General features: G+C 43.9%; 1 protein-coding gene across 1 annotated transcript in view; it reads right to left on the reverse strand.

The window, feature by feature from the left end:
• The window catches only part of LARS2 (leucyl-tRNA synthetase 2, mitochondrial), a 148207-nt gene extending 128017 nt beyond the window's left edge, over positions 1 to 20190 (reverse strand). Inside the window, exons 1-3 of the mRNA XM_021683065.1 lie at positions 20117 to 20190; positions 14787 to 15041; positions 9181 to 9309 (exon numbers count right to left, since the gene is read on the reverse strand). Coding sequence (XP_021538740.1) covers positions 9181 to 9309; positions 14787 to 15020 — 363 coding nt within the window. The 5' untranslated portion in view covers positions 15021 to 15041; positions 20117 to 20190. The remainder of the gene's footprint in view (positions 1 to 9180; positions 9310 to 14786; positions 15042 to 20116) is intronic.
• Positions 20191 to 20702: the final 512 nt, after the last annotated feature.

A 20702-nucleotide genomic window follows, 5' to 3' on the forward strand; every position in this document is an offset into this window, starting at 1 on the left:
TGTCCATATTTTTAAATAAAGTCAATACAGAGATTGTCACAAAAACCAGTCTGGATTTACGTAATATTTTTCTATTTTTGTTTTCAGATGAAATTCACATGAAAAGATATTCTTAGCCCACGTTACCCAAGCTGTCTATGAAAAATCAAGCTGGAAAATCTTAAAGCTTCTTAATATTCCACTCTTCCCGAAAATCGACAAAAAAGCAAATGCCTGCCCTAGAATACAGACTGTGGGAAGGCCTTTCTGCATCTTGAAGTCAGAATGGTTCCCTCCACCATGGGCCGGATCACTGGAATAAACATTCCCATGAGCTAAGTTTCTACGGAACAGGAAAGGGGTCCTCTCACTCCTAGACCCTGGGTTTCCAGAGACCCAGGGACCAACAACTGCAGAACCCACTCTAATGCTATAGAAGACAATTCATGACTGTCAAGGGGGAACCAAGTGAAGACCTATAATAGGATCATGAAATACCAAAGCCCATCCCTTTCTCTGAGGCAGAAGGTTCTATCTGCTGGTCAAACTGTTACAGCCCATTTATGTAAAAGATACCACGTCAGGTGCTTCCTTTGCCAGCCTCCTTCGCCTCTTGGTCTCTTACACATCGTCCACATCGAATACCTCCAATCTAGGTCCGGGATGCCGGCTTTCTTGCCTGTGATTCCCTGTGGCCAAGACTGTCCAAAACATTCACCGGGAGGAACTCCAGACTCTCCTTTTAGGTTCTCAAATTCCTACCCCTTTCTTTCTTTCACCATAACTTTCTTTAACCTTTAATGCTAGGGCCACCTGAGCCCGCTCAATTCCCTAGGAGTTAATTCTTCCTGGACGTGAGTGCTTTCTGCAGAAAAGGAACCAAGAAAAAGTCCTAGTAGCTCTAACTTGGAAATCTATAACATAAACTTCCGGTGTGTGAAAAACCATCATTTCCAGCCGTTCTTCTAACAAACACTCTAAGTATTTACAATTGAGTGAGAAGCCAAGGGGGACAGCAGAACAACCCCCAAGTCTGGAAGAGTGGGACACCGCCACCACCCCTAGACTGAAGGAAAAAAGTGGGAAGCAGAGGTAACCGAGCTCCAAGGCCAAGATCAGGTATAAAAACTGAAACACATGTGGATCTGCCCAGATGGAACTGGATTCCTGAAGAAGCTGCTGACCAGCGCAGAGAGAGAGAAATTCTCTGGCTTCTCCTTCCCTCCTGCACTCCAGTCTTGCCAGAATTTCTTACTGTCCAAAACCAGCTGGAGGCCAGCTGCCACCAGGGCTTGGGAAACGTGGTCTGCGGGGGCCAGTCCTTCTGCTGTACAAGGCAAAGCAATGGGTGGAGCTGACAGCCGACTGGCCACGGGCCAGCCCGGCAACACCAGCAAGACCGCAAACCTACCACAATCTGAGATATCAAAGGGGAGTCAGGGCCAGCTACGGAAGAGGGGCAAACCCAGGGATCAGAGACCTGGCAAGTCAGACCAGAGGCGGACAGAAGACGAGGGCTGGAGCTGGGGCGAGGCCAGCCTCTGGTGTGGACAGAGTCACGTGTCCATGGCTCACCCTGACGGAGCCTTCTGCCGCTCCCTGAGCTGAGCCGTGGGCGTCCCAGGGTTGGCAGGCAGGATAGGATGGCAAGCAGACGAGAAGAAAGGGATACAGGAGAGAGCACAGTTACAAATGACAATGTGCAGACAAGGCTCGGAAGGGATACACACCGATACATGCCAGGGATCACTGCCCAGAAGGGCGTGGTCAGGGAGGAGGTGGTCAGAAGGGACTGTGGCCTCATCTATGCTGTATTTCTTCTTTTTAAAGGGGGGAATATGGAATGTTACGTACAATTTAAAAATACATTTTTTTTTTTTTTAAGAAGGAAAAAAAGAACAGGCAAAGACACAGTTCTTCCTCCAACACAGGAAATAAGATCAAGTAGAGGTAAGAAAACTTTTCAGGTAGAAGGGAAGGAAGCTGGGGCAGCTCGTCATCTGCCTTCCTGATGGCAAGAGAAATAGCACAATTGTTGCTACAAAAGGGCCAGCCTATTCCCTAGGAATGACCAGCTTTCTCTCCTTTTCATCATAAAACAAAACTTTAGAGTTGAAACCAATGCAGCTTCTAACTGAGAGCAACCATGGTTACTGCTTCTCAAAAAATTGCTATTTTCAGAGAATGTCATGGTTTCTCTGGAGTAGATTCAATGCTTTATTTCCCAGAAATGAGAAACACAACATTTAATTTTGTTTAGCAAGTGTAACAACCCACCATTATTATAGACTGAGGATCAAAATGAAGCAAATACTTCAGAGTGAAGAACCCAAATGACAGTACCTAGGCCCAAAACAGAAGACCTCCCTTGGGAAGCTGGAGAGACGTGACAAGCGGATAAATCAGCCAGTTTCTAATCAAGACACTGGACCAACAATTCATTCTTCCCTTCAAATGACATCGGAGAGGATAAGCCCTGGAAATCCACTCTCTACTTTTAGAAGCTGCAGAGAGTCAAAAATTTGAAAACTAAATGCCATGCTATGCACCCTCTGGGCACTTCAAACACACTTGCTGACTGGTTGGCCGACTGAAAATTGATGAAATACGTATTATCATCCACTTGCTAAGAACTCCCCTCGCTTCCTGATATTTAGGGGTAATCACGTTATGATCACGCAGCAGCCAGACACAGAGCCTCAATTTACTTCCTCCTCCGCAGTGAATAGCAAAAAGGCCCAAGCAAAAAACCCAACTGGGCAGTGTGCGGAGGCTTTTGGCCTGAGACAAATGAGTCCAAGCCCAACCCTGTGAGGGGGACTGGGCACCTTGATGCTGTCATCACCCTGCTTTTGGCCCGGAGGGTGCCAGGGAAACCAGCCGGGGTGGGAGGTGGGTCATTTTATTTTCCAATCTCCTGTGCATACAACATACAAAGACACGACAAAATCACCATATGTGCTAAGCTTTAAATGTGTCATGAGACATTGTATATGAGTTTAAGAAGAAGCCAATTGGCAGTGCAGCCTTTTCTGACTCTTGAAAGAGAATAACTGATCTCTGGCTTCAAGAGGCCCCTGCTTCAACATCCAAACGTCAGGACTACCTTATTATTGCTACTATTAATTGGGTTACACTGGGAAATTGTGTTGCAGATTTTCTCATTGATCACCTCCCAGGGCCCCTGCCACAAATCTGTGAGGTGGGTCAGGCAGGTATCACCACTGCCATTAACTAAAGCCCCTATTTCCTGATCAATTCATCACCCCAAACCACCTGCCTCTCCACTTATAAAGTCCACATCTGGTATGTATGAGCCTGATGGTCATGGCTTTCAGGCCCGGCTCCATGAACGAGTGCGAGCGTGGAAGTCCGCAACAATCCATCTGCATTCTTTCCTTTTTTTTTTTTTTTTTTAAGATTTTATTTATTTATTTGACAGACACAGCAAGAGAGGGAACACAAGCAGGGGGAGAGGGAGAGGGAGAAGCAGGCTTCCTGCAGAGCAGGGAGCCCAATGTGGGGCTCGATCCCAGGACCCTGGGATCATGACCTGAGCCGAAGGCAGACGCTTAACGACTGAGCCACCCAGGTGCCTGACCCACCTGCATTCTTGTCTCATTTCTCCCCTTTGCACAACTTATTTGCTGCTCTAAGAAGAAACCAAAGTAAAAGCAACCTTGAACTTTCCAAATCATCATTCTCATCCATTCTCAAACCCAAATTATACTCTGTGGTCTGGCTGGGCTCACAAAATTCAAAGACAAACCACAGACTGGGAGAAGACTCTTTTTTTTTAAAGATTTTATTTATTTATTTGACAGAGAGAGACACAACGAGAGAGAGAGCACAAGCAGGGGGCAGTGGGAGAGGGAGAAGCAGGCTCCCCACTGAGCAGGGAGCCCTACGTGGGGCTCGATCCCAAGACCCTGGGACCATGACCTGAGCCCAAGGCAGACACTTAATGACTGAGCCACCCAGGTGCCCCATGGGAGAAGACTTTTGCATTGCATTTAACCAACACAGAATCAGTAATCCAGATGGTATAAAGAATTCTACAGAGCAATATGAAAAAGACAAACAACCCAAGAGGAACTTGGCAAATAATATGAGCAGGGCAAAAAGAAAAGAAGAAAATTAAATAAGCAATAAACATATGAAAATATCTCAGCTTCACTATAGGATAGTATTCAGGAAAATGTAAATTAAAAATACAATTAGATTGCCATTTCCCATATGACAAATTAGCACAGACTAAAAAGTCTAACATTACTAAGTGCTGTCAAGGATGTAGGGCAGTTACAAGTATCTTTCATTGCTGGTGGGAGTAATAATTGGCCTCAACAGTTTGGAAAGTGATTTAGAAAGATGTAGTAATGCTGAGCAATGTACACTCTATGACCCAGTAATGCCACTTCTCCCACAGGCTAACCCATCAGGTATAAGGATGCTCACTGGAGCAAAAATTTGAAACAACCTAAAACTCTATCCATGTGAAAATGGATAATTAACTATTGTCATAATTATACAGTACTTATAATGGATGAAATAACTCTAGAGACACAGGATAATCCTTGATACAAAATACTGAGTGAAATAATATGCAGAATATTAAATAAAATATCTTTTATATAAAATTAAAAACAATACTACATATAAGTATGTATGTATCCCTAAACAATAGATAGAGTAAAAACATGAAAACATGAAGGCAAAGGATATACACTAAGTCCTGAATAGTGGTTACTTTAACTTTGACTTCAAGGACTGGAATCCAATCGTGGAGAGGAACAACTCTTATTTGCAACATAAAAGAGGGAAAAAAACAAACAAAAGAGCTGAGGCTAATAGGATTACATGGTGGCACCTTCTATCAGGATGCAGATCTGGGTATCTGTGACAATGCTCTATAGACTTCTCTGTTGGAAATGTTCCATAATTTTTTAAAGTACCCTGTTTAAACTGAAGGGGATAAATGAGATTACCCAGGAAAAGTGGACAGAGAAAAAAAAAGAGAAGGCAGTCCAGAACAGACCTGGAGGTAAGGTAGAGAAATTCCTTGAAAAACACAACTTAAAACTAACATAGAAGGAAACAGAAGATCTAAATAGCCCTATATCATTAAGGAGATAGAATCTGTCATTTTAAAACTTCCCACAAACAAAATAGCAGGCCCAGATACCATCACTGGTGAACGGTGTTAAGCAATATGGAAGAAATAATACCAATAATACACATCACTTTCAGAAAATAGGAAGAAGGGAACACCTTCTAGTTTGTTTTATGAGGCCAACATCACCCTGATGGCAAAACCAGACAAAGACATTAAAGAAAAGAAAATTTCAGAGCAGTAGCTCCCATGCACATAGTGGGATTAACAAATTGTATACAGCAATTCATGCATAAAAAAAAAAAAAATACAGGGCGCCTGGGTGGCTCAGTTGGTTAAGTGACTGCCTTCGGCTCAGGTCATGATCCTGGAGTCCCGGGATCGAGTCCCGCATCGGGCTCCCTGCTCGGCAGGGAGTCTGCTTCTCCCTCTGCCCCTCCCCCCTCTCATGTGCTCTCTCTCATTCTCTCTCTCTGAAATAAATAAATAAAATCTTTAAAAAAAAAAATACATTATGACCAAATAAAATTTGTCCCAAGAACACAAGGTTGGTTTAAAAATTTTTTTAAATCAATCAACAAAACATATCACATTAACAGAATAAAAGAGAAAAACTTTATTCCATCTCAACAGATACAGAAAAGGCATTTCACCAAAATCAACACCATTCATGAGAAAAACTCTCAGCAAAGTAGGAATAAAGGGGAACTTTCTCAACCTGATAAAGCGTATGCAAAGATGGAGTGGAGCAGGGAAAGTTTGTGGAGTAAACTGGGAAGGAGAAGCAAAAATGCAGAAGTGCTGGGAGAGTGGGGTCTCACTGAGAGCAGAGTGTTTTAAGGAGGAGGAAATGGCCTACCGTATTTCATGTTGCTGAGGTTGAGAAAGACAAGGAGAGGGGCACATCCATGGAGATCAATGGTAGCCTTGAAGAGAGCAGAACTGCCACACCGCTCACTCTACCTTTTACTTCCCATACTGTTCTTCATGTAACTTAAAATTATTTCATGTATCTCCACTCAAGAACAAAGCAAACCAGTTGACAAATTAACAAGTTCTAGAAAAAGCCAAAGCTTGCTGAATTTTTCTTAGGCCTACTGACTGATATTGAACTTAAGACTCTTAATATTTCTATTGAATACAATAAAAACCCCAGTATTTAGAATAACTGATACTCAATGACTATATATTGAATGAATGAATGAATACACATGTCAGACCCTGCTGTTACTCCAGATTAGATATTCCTTCCTTCTTAGAGTGAGAACCATTGAACTTGACCTGAATCCAACCTCACTCTATCTCTGGGACCAGTCCTGACATTGGGAATGGATTTTAAAACAATAGCAAACTCAACAGGCTTTGGTGTTACTGACAATTACACTGAGATTTGTTTCTCTTTTGCCATATCGCTTGAAAAATAGCTGGACAAGTTTTCACCAATTTGGAGTTATAGATGGAATGAACTGACTTAAATATGGCTTATGAAAATTAGCAAGAAATTAATTTCAGCAGAACCTGGAGAATACCCCAAAAAGACAGCTCATCATCTTAAACAGAGCAACTGAAACTTAGGAACAAAGAGAACCCTAGGTGCCTGTTGATCACACAGACTCAGACACTGTAAACCAAACAACAAAGAGTAGTTTGGGGCACCCATCAAGTGATAGGATAGGTAATACAAATTGCAGGCAATGTTTTACAGTTAAGCTGCTTCTGAGGAGGTAACTCTATACAGCGTACTCCAGGCTGAAGAGAGTGGGATGCATTTATTAAATGACAGTGGCTGACCTCCCAGAGTACCAAATCAATGTAAATAGTAATTGCAGCTATCACTTATTAAGGGATTATTATGCCAGACACATGTACTATCTCATTTAACCTGCACAACAATCCCATGAGGCAAGAATTACTGTTAGCCCTATTTTAAAGGTGAGGAAAGTGGGGATTTAGAGCCATGAAATGACTTGTGCAGGGTCCCTCAGTAAGAAGGTGGCAGAATGCTGTTCAAATCCACGTTGTCCAACTCCTGGGTCCAGCCTGACCTTGGGCTTCAGTTACTATAGGAGTCTCCATTTTGCCTCTTGGGCCTGAGTGGCTCTAGGCCTGGAGCTCTGCCTTGAGCTTCCTCTGGAACATCTCATCCCATCCAAGAGAATCAGAATCCCACCCACACCCTCTCAACCACGTATCCTCTCATAAATGTACAACTTTGCTATAAAAGCTTCATCTTCAGCAATTTGCCTGCACTCACTAACTGTCCAAAATAAGTTGGCGTAAGTAAAAAACCACAGGATAAATCTAGTCAAAGAATCACAGTAAGACAGAGAATTATACTTTTGGCAAAGAGCCAATTCACTCTGCACTGTCTCTTTCTAATAAACATAGCAGCAATGATGGAAAGCAATGTCTGGGGAAAATAACATTCGACATAAGGCAGGAAGACAAATACCTTTGACTATTAAAGTAGAACACAAATCTCTGCATTTGGTAGTATAAAGTTATTAACCCTTTAAGTGACAAAGAGCCATTTTAACTTGCCTTCCTTTTTAGGAATACTTCTTGCCAATGTCAGTTCAGCATAAATTTTCGAACCAATTGTGACAACAGATGCACCTATGTCTCGAAAAGAAAATCTTGGGAACCTGGGTGGCTCAGTCGGTTAAGCCGCTGCCTTCGGCTCAGGTCATGATCCCAGGGTCCTGGGATCAAGCCCCGCATCGGGCTCCCTGCTCAGCGGGGAGCCTGCTTCTCCCTCTCCCTCTGCCTACTTGTTCTCTCTCTCTGTCAAATAAATAAATAAAATCTTTAAAAAAAAAAAAAAGAAAGAAAAGAAAATCTTTACAAAGAACTAGGAGGTGGCAGATGTCCTTTGTACAGGCAGGTTTATAATGGCAACAGCCAGTGGGAATCCCAGTGAATGTTTTAACAATTGCCCCTCTGGAGGAAAATGCCCAGAGTCGTAGCATTTGCTGATGTCAATGGTGTAAATACTCCCCCATGGCTGGATCTCAAGCTCCTGGGGTGCCTGATAAACACAGACTTGGACAGAGAGGTGCACAGGGGGCTCTCAGGAGCTGTTGTGAACAGGCTCCAGCCAGCCTCTGCTGAGCAATAGTATTTCTTGGTTATGTACTATGTGCCAGGTATGTGCTAAATGCTTCACAGCCGTCCTCTTTGATCCTTGTAACAGGCCAATGGGCGGGTACTGTTTTATCCCCATTTTACAGATGAGGGAGAACTAGGTCTTAGAGAGGTTAAGTAACTAGTCAAAGGTCACACAGCTAGTACGTGTTAAGAGCTGGCATTCGAGTCCTGGACAGTCGGGTTCAGTGGTCCGTGTTCTCAACCCTTCTTCAATCCCACCTCTCTGTAAGTGGTTAAAGAAGGTATGGTGATCATTCCCACCCCATTTTACAGACGATACACTGCTAAAGAGTAAACAGTAAGCTTTGGGGTAACTGGCAGTGGGGGAGAAGGGGACTGACCCACAATGGCCAAGGAAGGGTCTTTCTCCTCCTGTTCCGGTAAATTTCACCTTGTCCTTCAAGACCCATGTCAGACGCTCCCTCTTTAGTGGAACCTTTCCCAAATGCCCCAGGGTTGTTCCTCCCAGATATTTCTTTCCTTATAAAAATGTTAATTTTTCCATCATAAAATAATCCATGCTCATTAAAGAATACAGAAAATATCAAATAGAAAGAGAAAATTCTCCTGTGGCCCCACCTCCTCCTCACAGCATTTGATCCATATCTGTACTATTGGATTCATTCCCCTACACGATGACTATCTGTGTTTCACCCCCGCTGGACGGTGAACTCGTCCTGGGAGGACGGCCCATGTTACCAACATTTGTAGCTCAATTTGACCCCAGCCCCACCCCACCACCATCTGTAGCGGTTCCCCTCCCCCCCATTAATCCAGATGTTTTATTAGGTCTTCTAACTCATAAAAGGGAACACTGGGCTTTTCGGGTTTATCGTCAAAGCTGTCCTAATTTTGACTATAACCTGTTCTCTTCATTTGTCTTGACCACATTAATGACATTCTTCCTCCCCTGGCTGGGATGGGAAGGGGGCATTTTTCCTTACCTGCATCCCTCTCATCTTCTGGAACCGTGCAATGGTGTCGCTGATGGTATACACACGTACGTGGCCCATGTGCAACTTGCCAGAAGGGTAAGGGAACATGGACAGTACGTAAAACTTGGGCTTTGATTTCTGGGAAAGAATTGACAAAGAATGACAATGAGCATTTCTTAAGCATGTACTGGGACCCTACGTGCACATAAAATGTTGGTGCTGTACTTGAGGTAACAGTTTAACATTTTCAAAGTTTCCTTAAAAAAAAAAAAAAAAAGGCTCCTGGGTGGCTCAGTTGGCTAAGCAACTGTCTTTGGCTCAGATCATGATCCCAGGGTCCTGAGATGGTGTCTTGTGTCAGACTCCCTGCTCAGCGAGGAGTCTGCTTCCCCTCTGACCCTCCCCCCATCTCGGGCTTTCTCTTTCACTCGCTCTCTCAAATAAATAAATAAAATCTTAAAAAAAAAAAAAGGCTGCTCCCATAATGTAAACTGACAAAAATGTCAAAAACCAAAATTCAAAGCCCTGGTTTAAGCTGAAGAATGTCCAAAATAATGCCGAACAACCTCAAAGTGCGAATTACCCATATATATTTTTAATCTTTTTTTTTTTTCTCTTTTAAAAGCTTCTAAGACAGTTTCTACCTAGGTCTTAAAGAACTATATGTTTTTCCAAATGAAGCTCTAACGCATATATCTGTATAATTCACGGACATGATAGTTGAATCACACAGATGTGACATCTCTAAATCCCCTGTAGCTGCATTCAAACTTGGATTTAGCAGGAAGAGCAGGATCCTGAGGCACCAGTCTGGGTCCTGGGTTTCTCTGCTGTATTGTGAGCTTATCTTTCAACAAACAAAGTTGAAATGGGAGAATAAGGAGAAAATCACAGCCAACAAGGCAAGAAGGGTGTTGTTTCCCAGGGCCGATCTACAGACAGCCTCACGCCAGGGTTAGAGAACCTTCCAGCTGCTAAAGACACAGCTGCATTACAAGAAACAGAAAAACAGTCCCTGCGTCCAGACGGAATGAACACAGGGCAGGGAGTCCTTCCTGGACGGCTGACTTTGGGTTTGTGCACCACCCGAGGGGATAAGGTTCCAAATGAATCGTGCTAGTGATTTAATTGATTGCTAATTAGGGGGTCTGTGGTTCAAGGGCAAGGGCTATGTTTTAATCATCTCCCTCTCCCCACCCCCCCCACCTCACTTCAACCCACCCCCACTCCCAGCAGGAGTTTAATTCCCGGCCCCATGGAGCACTTATGACCAAAGGGCATTTTTTCCCCCAGCTACCCAAATCCTGTCCAGGTGACAGGAGCATTCCCCCTACCCCGCCTTAAATCCTCTCATGCAGGGCTCTCTGAAGAAAGGAAGAAGAGGTAATTGCTTATGTTTGGTCTCTGAGGGTTGGGATCTTCTGATATTACCACTCTCTCATTTATTTCTGCCTTCTGTTTTTCTCTCTCTGTCCTTACTCCCTTCCTGCAGCGCTGCTAGGGCTCTTTCAGGTTTTGCTTCTCCCAAAGTAATGAAAACAAACACAGAACAGAATATACATGACCATTCCTTCGTGTATAGGGAGGTGATTTTTTGCTAAGTACTTGCATGACTGATCACTGACACGGCCAACTATAATCAGGGGAGTGGAAGAACCCAGAAATCAGATTCTTTCCAAATCTCATTTGACCCCTTGCTTTAAACTTCCCTCAGCAAAGAAGTTAAACCTTTCACGGGGCCACTAACATGTGGCAAAATTAACTAGAATGTTCTCTGTACTGCCCAACCTCCAGAAATTACCGAGTGGTAAGTCGAGCTGCCTAAAGGAAGAAAAGGGAAAAGAGAATACACAGGAGTCTGGATAATACACAAACTGAAAATCACGTAATGCTCAAGTGACAACTGCAATTGATTTACCTAAAGGGATGGAAAGCAGCACACTGATCACACACTTTAACTGGAAACTGCAGACCCATAACCCTTAGGAAAACCTCGGGAGACAGGCCCTGAGGTGTGGAGTCGGTGCAGACTCACGACTTGCTGTCTTTAAGAAGGAAAGCGACAGATAATCCTCTCAGCTTGTAAACTAGTCCCTCAAATGAGGCGCAAGACCTTACTCTGTCACTCGGTGCAGAATCAGAAGCAAGCAAACTGTCCACTCCATTTGAACCTTATTCCTTCTCATAATAGACTGAGTCTATTGCCTTTTCTTGGGACATTTTTAGGAACGTGGGAAAATAGCTATTACAGAGCTCTTAAGCATCTGAAAAAAAAATCAATAAAATCCTTGATATAAACCATTTCTCATTTTTCATTTTAAGTTTTTACATTAAGCCCATTTTTCTTTTATTATAATCGCCTTGTTTTCATTATAGGGACATATCTATTTTTTTTTATATTATGTTTATTGAACAATCGATCTTACCCCAAACATTTTCCACATACAGCTTCTTCATGACTATCTTTCTGGTAGGTCTGTCCAACAGAGATTTAATGTATAGCACATTGAGTGATTTGTTACACACTAAGCCAAACTCCAAAAGGGAGCTTACAGAAGATATATAGAAAGGCACCGCTGGCAAAAGTCTTTAATATTCATGACTATTTTTGTTTATTGCAGAAAAGGTATTCAGCTTGCTTCAGGTCTCTTCCTTTTGCTTTTCTGTGTGAATTAAGTCATTTTCCTCTGTGATAATGAAATGAGTTCTATCCTCTGGGGATGGCAAGATGGAATTATGGGGGTTTATGGTAAAACTGAGCAGGAATCTGATTGAAGGGGAAATTTTCATAATTATATAAAAGTGTAAGAATGTAAGCCTTTGAAAGAAATTAAGATTGTAAGCGATGGGAAGAGGACGGTTTTTATAAGTGGGACCTATTATTTTTGCCAGCTTCTGACATTAGGGGAAAGATAACTCTTTCCTCTTCATAGATCACATTCCAAAACTGTTGCAGAGCCTAGAGGGGGCAGACAGAAGGAGCCTGGAGCCCGAGTTCTGGCCCCAGCCTTGCCCCCAGCTATCTACAAGACCTTGGGCAAATTCCTCTGCCTTTCTGGGCTCAGAATCTATAAATCAAAGGTGAGGCACCAGAAGGTCCCAGGCACATATCCCCAGTAAATTACCAAACCTCCCTCTGAGCCTCTGTTTTCTTACTCCCCCAAAAATCCCCAGGGTTGTTCCAGGATTAAATAAGGTAATATATGGAAAGATAGTACCTGATATATAGTCAAATGCTCATTAAATAGAACTTTGTTTGGGGCTCCCGGGTGGCTCAGATGGTTAAGCGTCTGCCTTCAGCTCAGGTCATGATCCCAGGGTCCTGGGATCGAGCCCCGCATCGGGCTCCTGGCTCAGCGAGGAGCCTGCTTCTCCCTCTCCCTCTGCCTCTCTCCCTGCTCATGCTTTCTCTCTCTCTCTCTCTGTATCTCTGTGTCTCAAATGAATAAATAAAATCTTAAAAAAAATTTGAAAAAAAAAAAATAGAACTTTGTTTAATATTGATTATGGTGATCATGGCAAGACATTCAACTCCTGGAAACTCATTTGGGTGGATTTTAAATAGATCTAATACCACAGTGAGGCCAATTATAAATGCTTCAAAATCCACTGACATCCAGTTGTCTTCTTAATTCCTGACAAAGATACCACACACTTTTATCCTCTTGGATCTTTTGTTTATGTAACATTTCAGTTTGCAAAATGTGTTCAGCCACGTTTTCTCATTTGATTCTCAAAACAATTCTGTGAGATAAACAATGCAAAGAATGTGAGGATCAAAGAGGTTATGTGATATGGACGAGATCACACTGAGGTCTTGAGGCCGAGCCCATGGTACTGCCCTGGCTCCAGACTGGTCATATGGCACCTTCTCCACCTTACCACTCCCCAGTGCAGACCCTGAGAGGGTGCCCCCAAGGGATCACCCTCAGTATCCCTCCAGCTGCTTCCCCAATTGTTGATAAACTATGTTGGCCCATTTAATTTTTAAAAAGATTTTATTTATTTATTTAGAGTGTGCACATGCGTGAGCAGGGGGAGGGGCAGGGGGAGAGACAGAATCCCAAGCAGACTCCACACTGACCACAAGGCCCAAAGTGGGGTTCGATCTCACAACCCCAAGATCACAACCTGAGCCGAAACCAAGGGCCAGATGCCCAACTGACTGAGCCATCCAGGTGCCCCTTGATCCATTTTATTATTTTAAAAAACCATATACTTAAGAAGAATGAGAAGCCACAAAAATCAGTAAGCTACAACTTTAAAATGTGTAGAAGCCACTAAATTATAATCTAAACCAAAAAGAAAAGAAGAAATGATAATTTTACTCTCCTTGTTCAGAATTAAACTGCTCCCTAGTTTGTTTCCAAAATACGTTTAGTTACCTGAGTCTGGTCATGTTGACATGAAGGCTCTTCATGCCCTGCTGAGGCGGAAGTCAGGCTTTCACTGTACAATCATGCATCCTATTCAAACCTTCACTTGATATCCATCACACCTCTCTCAATACCAGATTTTCTTTCTAACCAATTCCCAAAAACATCCTCTTCACTTTAACACAAATAACTGCCCCCAGCATTCTTCACAGTGATCAATCTCATAGAAGGAATGTGTCTGAAAAGAATGAGAACCAGGAGATGGGAAATGGCCAAGTCTAGAGAAAAGCAGTCTCTTGCAGTTATATGTACTCAACTGCTTGCCTCTGGCCTAATCTCCTTAATTAAATGTAGAAGGTCTGTATTATTTGGCAACTATTACAAAGGGATGGTAGAATTTAAGATAAACTATCTTCTAGTGCTTGGCTCTGATCAGATTCAACATTTCAAGTAACAAATCACATCTCCCATTTGTTACTTTGACCAATATCAAGACGTAAGGGCTACCACATCCAAGACTAATCTCTGACAGGCTGGACTCCTAGAGAAGGAGCCAGCCTCCAATATGGCGCCCCATGGAAACTGGGTACAACCAAATACTGAAGATAATTATAAGTAGAGTTCTGAGCTGATGCATCCAGAGCAGAAGCCAAGGGTTCACTAAGTCACACAACTGCCACTGCAAGGCTGGATCACAGACCCAGATCACACCAGGGAAGGGCTGGTACATCCCAAACCATGTTGCTGAGGTGGCAGAACCAGGTTGGAGGCCAAGGTCTATGCCAGGGAAGAGACAGGTGTTTCTCAGAATATGCGGATTCAAAGTTTCATAGGTGAGGGGTCCAGGTGCCACTCCTGAAGCCTCACATCTGACCCTGCTGGACCCCTGTGTGCTGCCCCACCACACCATGGACCAGGAAGGACCCAACCCCTGCTGGATGAATCCTGATGCATCTCCCTGGTAAATGCTGCTCCAGAATGCCCAGTGTGGCACCACACTGAAACTCTTCTAAGCACTATCCTTATCTGATCTCATTTACCCCTCACAAACATCCTAGGAAGCAGGGGGGCACTCTTACTAGCACTGTCCATAGTAGAGAAGAAAACTGAAGCACAGAGTCAATCATTCAGTTCAAGGTCACACAATGAATAACTTATTTGCACTTGGGCAATCTGACCCCGGAGTGCGAGGCCTTAGCCCCTCTTCTCTACTCTCTCAAAACCCCTCAGAATACTCACATCGGCTTCTGAAATTTTGGAGGCCTGTTCTTTTATTCGGTGATGCCACCATTTCTCGACCTCCTTTCTTGTCTGCAGTGTGTACTCTTTCGTCCACTCTCCCGTGGCACTGTAAATATCTCTGGCCCATCCCGGAATCACTCTCCTTCCCCTGCTGATGATCCCTGGCCCGCCATCTTGCTGGCTTTTCAGAAAAGAGACATAAAAGCCCAGTCTCCGCCAAGCAGAAGCCATCCTGCAGAAGGTGGGAAGATCCTGAAAAAGAGGGCAGAAAGCACACTTAGGAGCAGCCCAGAACCCTCCCTTGAGTTTGTCCTCCCGATCAGTCTGGTGTTCTCTGAACATGCGCATGCTTTCTTCTTATCCTGTTGATGACTTCCTTCCTTGAAGACAACACCAGAGACAGGGCGTGTGGGTGGCTCAGTCGTTAAGCGTCTGCCTTGGGCTCAGGTCATGGTCCCAGGGTCCTGGGATTGAGCCCCGCATCGGGCTCCCTGCTCGGTGGGGAGCCTGCTTCTCCCTCTCCCACTCCCCCTGCCTGTGTTCCCTCTCTCGCTGTATCTCTCTGTCAAATAAATAAATAAAATCTTAAAAAAAAAAGTCGACACCAGAGAACTTCAACTGAGCTAAACACAAACTCTTTAATGGAAAATATGAAGACACTCAGTGTTCCCAAATGCCAAAGACACAAAATTCCCACAGGAACAAATGGAGACCACCAGCTGGGCCAGCCCCTTGCCACAGGCTCCCAGTCTCCCTTTCCCATAGGCCCAGCCCAGTGTCTGTCCAGCAGGCTTCTTGTCCCATCACCCAGGCTTCAGAGGAGCTCCAAGCCCATGCTGGCCTGGCCCGAGGCTCTATTGTCAGAAGACATCTGAACACCTGCCTTCTAGGAGATCCAGAGAGTTCGTGCGATTACTAGCATTTTTCATACATATTTTAAGTTCCATATACTCATAAGCTGAGCCAAGAAATAACTATTATTTACAAGACCGCTTATTCATTTAGTTCTTCATTCATTCACCAAATATTTATTGAGTGCCACTGGGTCCACACACTGTTCTAGGCACTGGGGATATAGCAGTGAGCAAAAACAAAGTCACTTCTCTTGCGACACTTACATACTAGTAAAGAAAAGCAGGTAAGCATACAAACAAATAAATACACATGTATGACAGTGGTGAGTGCTATGGTGTTTCTGGAATACAACCCATAGGCTGGGGTCCACCAGGACATCCGGCTGCCATTCAAAATTCAACTTGAATGTTTCACTGGTTTCCTCCAAAGGTGAAGTCCAAAAAATGACCTCATGGAAGCAGTTTCATATTTCATCACAGTCTAAAAGGCTGAGGTGACGGTTCATCAAATATTTACGATTTATGACTAAATAGCCTAACCTTTCTGCCTTCTTACATGAGACCACACGAGAAGTGCTATAGTGAAGAAACAGATGTAAAACCAAGAGAGAAATAAAGAAAGAAGCAGGCACTTGAAGCTGGTGTTGTTTGATTCTCTCAAAAGCTTTTCCATCCACAGCTACTCCCGTTTGGCCTGTTTTCACACAGGTACTGGGTCATGGATGTTGCCAATAGAGTTTCTTATAGGCTTACACAAGCAGGTTTCACACTCACAGAAAATGGCACCATGGCGTTGGCATTTTACAAGATGGTCTGCCAAAGTTCTTGATATACCAAGTCTCACTGTCTCGCTGTATTTAACACCTCTTGCTTCTTTGGGGGTGGAAACAGAAAGACAAAAAAAAAAAAAAAAAACGCCCACAAAACCACAAAATCCAAAAAAGGAAAACCTCCCTATCCATTGGGCTTGGTTATTCTAAAATATGTAGATGTGATTATAGATATTAGGGTGAACTATATGACAAAAGTTGAGTATCAAGCCCATAGGACCAACCTAATATACAGACACTTTGTACACTTGAGGCAATTGTGTTTATTTTTAAGGGTTGGGTTTCTACATAATTAGAACTACCCACAGGAGTCATGGAGTTTATGATTCCCTTACTAAGTCAGCATTTCCCTATCTTTATAAGCCAAAGACTGCCCAATTAGCAGAGGGCATAGAGAGATGCCTGCCATTTCTCTCCTGGACTTCATTCCCTAAGAATACATAAGGAGAGGGTTCTGGACTATGCTCCCCAACAGAAACAACGGGAAACAACAAAGCTACAAAAATACAAATTAACCTGAACCACAGTCTCACTAGTTTTTGCTTTCAATGTTTGTTAGCCATTGTGACAGATGAAATCCCAAAGAGTGCAGCTAGATCACCAATATGAACAATATAAAGGGAGGTCATTCTTTCACTGAAAATTCTAATCCTGTCTCTGTAACTTACTTATATTATATAAATCGTAAAGAACACATACAACATTCTCTGTCTACCCAATGAGATTAAGCTTTCTAAATATGTTTACATAATACATGGCTCACTAACAACCTCTCCTTTACATAAACCAATGGTATAGACTAGAGAATTCTGAAACTAACCTGGGCATTCAAAGAACTTAAAGTTCATGAAGAAGGAAGCACAAGTAGATAAGAAAGTGTCAGATTATTTAATGAATGGGGAAAATTTCAAAGTAGAGCCCCATCTCAAACCATAAACCAGTGTAAATCCCATATAGATTAAAGAATTTAAGTAACATAAAACAAAACAAAAATGTGAGTATTTAATGTATTTTTGTAAGGCGCAAGATGCTCTGTCCTGAGCAAAAAGCAATGGAAGAATTCACAAACTATTAATAAATCTGACTCTAAAGGTGTAAAATGCCTGTATATCAACACCATGAACAAAATGAGAAAGTAAGCAATAAGCTGAGACAAAATCTTTGCCAAAACTGCAGTAACAAAAGGTTATCTTACTCTATAAAGAGTTTACATATGAAAAGAGAAACATTAAAAACCCAATTTAAGAAATGGACAAAGGAGGGGCGCCTGGGTGGCTCAGTCGTTAAGCGTCTGCCTTCAGCTCAGGTCGTGATCCCAGGGTCCTGGGATCGAGCCCCGCATCGAGCCCCGCATCGGGCTCCCTGCTCGGTGGGAAGCCTGCTTCTCCCTCTCCCACTCCCCCTGCTTGTGTTCCCTCTCTCGCTCTCTCTCTGTCAAATAAATAAATAAAATCTTTAAAAAAAAAAAAAAAGAAAGAAATGGACAAAGGAAAAATGGCAAGAGAAATACAAATTTCTAATAAATATATGAAAAAGATCAACTTTAGAATTAATCAGAGAATGCAAATTAAAACAACAATGAAATATTTTGCCTAACAGATTGGCAAAAACCTGTTAAATAAAAAATGGGCATTTTTTTACCCTGCTGCTGAGAATGTAAACGGATTCCACCTCTCTGGGTAGCAATGTGGTAACAACGTGTCAAGACTCTTTAAGGAAAAGTTCACACCCAAAGTTAGGGGATCCCCAAGATTTAGGGGGACATAGCATAAAGTGTACGCAGGGCTACGATATTGAGAAAATAAAGGAAATTTTCAACTTTTAATGCTTGTGGCCCCTGCTCCTGGGCTCCCAGGGAAGCTATACTTCAACATTTACCAAGGTCAAAATGATTCAGCAAAACTCAAAGTATGGGCTCTATTTCTGCCCAAGCACAGACTGCACATCTGCTTCATTTATGAAAGAACCAAAAAGGAGCATTCCGAACATAAAGATTAAAAAAAAGAGAGAGAAAACCTCCCTCCTCCCTGGTTCCCATAAGATTAAAGCCATACAGGGCGCCTGGGTGGCTCAGTTGGTTGGGCGACTGCCTTCGGCTCAGGTCATGATCCTGGAGTCCCGGGATCGAGTCCCGCATCAGGCTCCCTGCTCGGCGGGGAGTCTGCTTCTCCCTCTGACCCTCCCCCCCCCTCATGTGCTTGCTCTCTCTCATTCTCTCTCTCTCAAATAAATAAATAAAATCTTAAAAAAAAAAAAAAGATTAAAGCCATACAGCTCTGCATATACTAGAAGCTTAAGATAAGGTCTGCAACTTTCTGAAATGTCCTTTGTCTAATGATTTGTAACTTTTTATGTAAAAAAAATGTATACAACCCTACACCAAATGTTCCTTTGCTGGAGCTTATATAACCCTACACCAAATGTTCCTTCACAGAGCACTATCTTCTTTGTGAAGATTGTGTACCCTGGCAGCTGTCCTAATTTGGCCTTGACTAAAACCCACTTTCTTTTAGAAATTCTAAAAGGTTTGTTCAATTTGCCTCAACAGTATACTACAGAACTTCCTGATGCTCAACCCTGTTCCCTTCCTTTACTTTCCAGACCCTGCTCTTGGCCACTCCACCACTAAAGCCCTGATGGGCACCACCTCTCCTGACAGCAGATACAGCCATTTTATTAGAGAACTATGACCATTCCATCAACGTGAAAGGTGTGGCTCATGTCTTGTATTTAGAATCAACTTGGCCCTTTTCTTCCTTAGCTCTGTCTCATCCAGTTCCTTGCCTAGATGCTTGGAATCTTGTCTTTTCCTCCATATCTTTCCAAAGCATCAATCCCCACTACTCCACTCCTCTAGAGTCAGTCCTGACCTCACCCTCACTTGGGGCTTAAGGTCAAGTTTTCTTGAGAATGACAGAGGCAGCTTCATGTGGTCAGAACGGGACAGGCCTGAGAACTGGACCCGAAATGACAATCATATATGGGCAGAGAAACCTACGGAAAGAGTAGGAGACGGGCAAAGAAACAACACACGGAAGAAGCACATGAGAGCATTTGTGTGCGCCCAAGAGAAAACGCACAAGAATGGACCACGGAAAGTGCATCTTAAAGAAAACAAATTTTGTAACAAAAAAATAAAGATCTTGGCTTTTGCAAAGACTAATTCCCTGTGGGATCTCAGGCAAATTTCCTGTCGGGAACCTCATCTTCTTTCTAGGATGAGGAGGTAGACCCACAAGATCTCTGAGGGCTTTCGAGCCTTAATACAGTAGCAATGATCTCCGGGCCACAGAGATGCACTGGATGGCCTTTCACTGAGTCCAAACCCCCCAGCCCTGGGAAGCAAAGATCTAGGGATGAATTGGAGCAGGGGAGCAGTAACATGGGAACTTGAGTACAAAACTACGTGTACACATGCATTCTTCTGGGAATGGGAAAGGGTCCAGAGCTATCATCAGGGTCCGTGGCTCCACGAGTCTGAAGACCCGGACTTCCAGGTCAGAAACCGCACGGCTCCGGGACCACCTTAACCCAGCCCGCACCTTCCCTTCCTGCCCCCATCAAGTCGGAACCTCCCGACCCGGGGGCAGAGGTCTCCACTCCAGAAGTCTCTCGTCCCGCTGAGCCCCGGGCTGAAGTTTACCTGCTCACAGGCTCTGGCCTGCGGCTCTCACGCTTCTGTTTCCACTTTTATGGCAACGCGGCCCGGACAGTCACTATGGGCGCCGCCATGTTGGCAGAACAACAACTTTATCGGTAGCCGCCGGCGCAGACACAGACAGGCGGGGGCGGAGCCGGGGGAAGCGAAGCGCGGCCCGGGGCGGACTCCCGACAACCTGTGGGGCGGGGGCATCTGCGCGGCGACCTCGAGCTCCGCCCCCCGCTCCCAGGCACCGCCTCCCGACCGCAAGCCCCGCCCTTCGACCCAGTTCTCTACCCTGTCTCCGGCGTCGCCAAAACCAGAAACCGGGGGGGGGGGGGGGTCACGTTATTCCAGGTGCTGCGGACATCAGTTTAGTGGCCTCAGAGTAAACTAGATGGCAGCTGGCGTAAAGAGCACTGGGAGAGTCCTGATGCCCGGATTCTAATCCCAGCTTAGCTACAGCTGCCTGCTGGGCTTGGGTAGATCTTTTGACCTCTTGATCCTTAATGATGGTTCAGGATCTTCTTCCATCATATTCCGTGATTTTATAGCCCTGGGAAGGGAATTATCCGGCCATGATTGGGGG

The sequence above is a fragment of the Neomonachus schauinslandi genome, chromosome 1, assembly GCF_002201575.2.
Source record: "Neomonachus schauinslandi chromosome 1, ASM220157v2, whole genome shotgun sequence".
In the NCBI taxonomy this organism is placed as follows: Eukaryota; Metazoa; Chordata; class Mammalia; order Carnivora; family Phocidae; genus Neomonachus; species Neomonachus schauinslandi.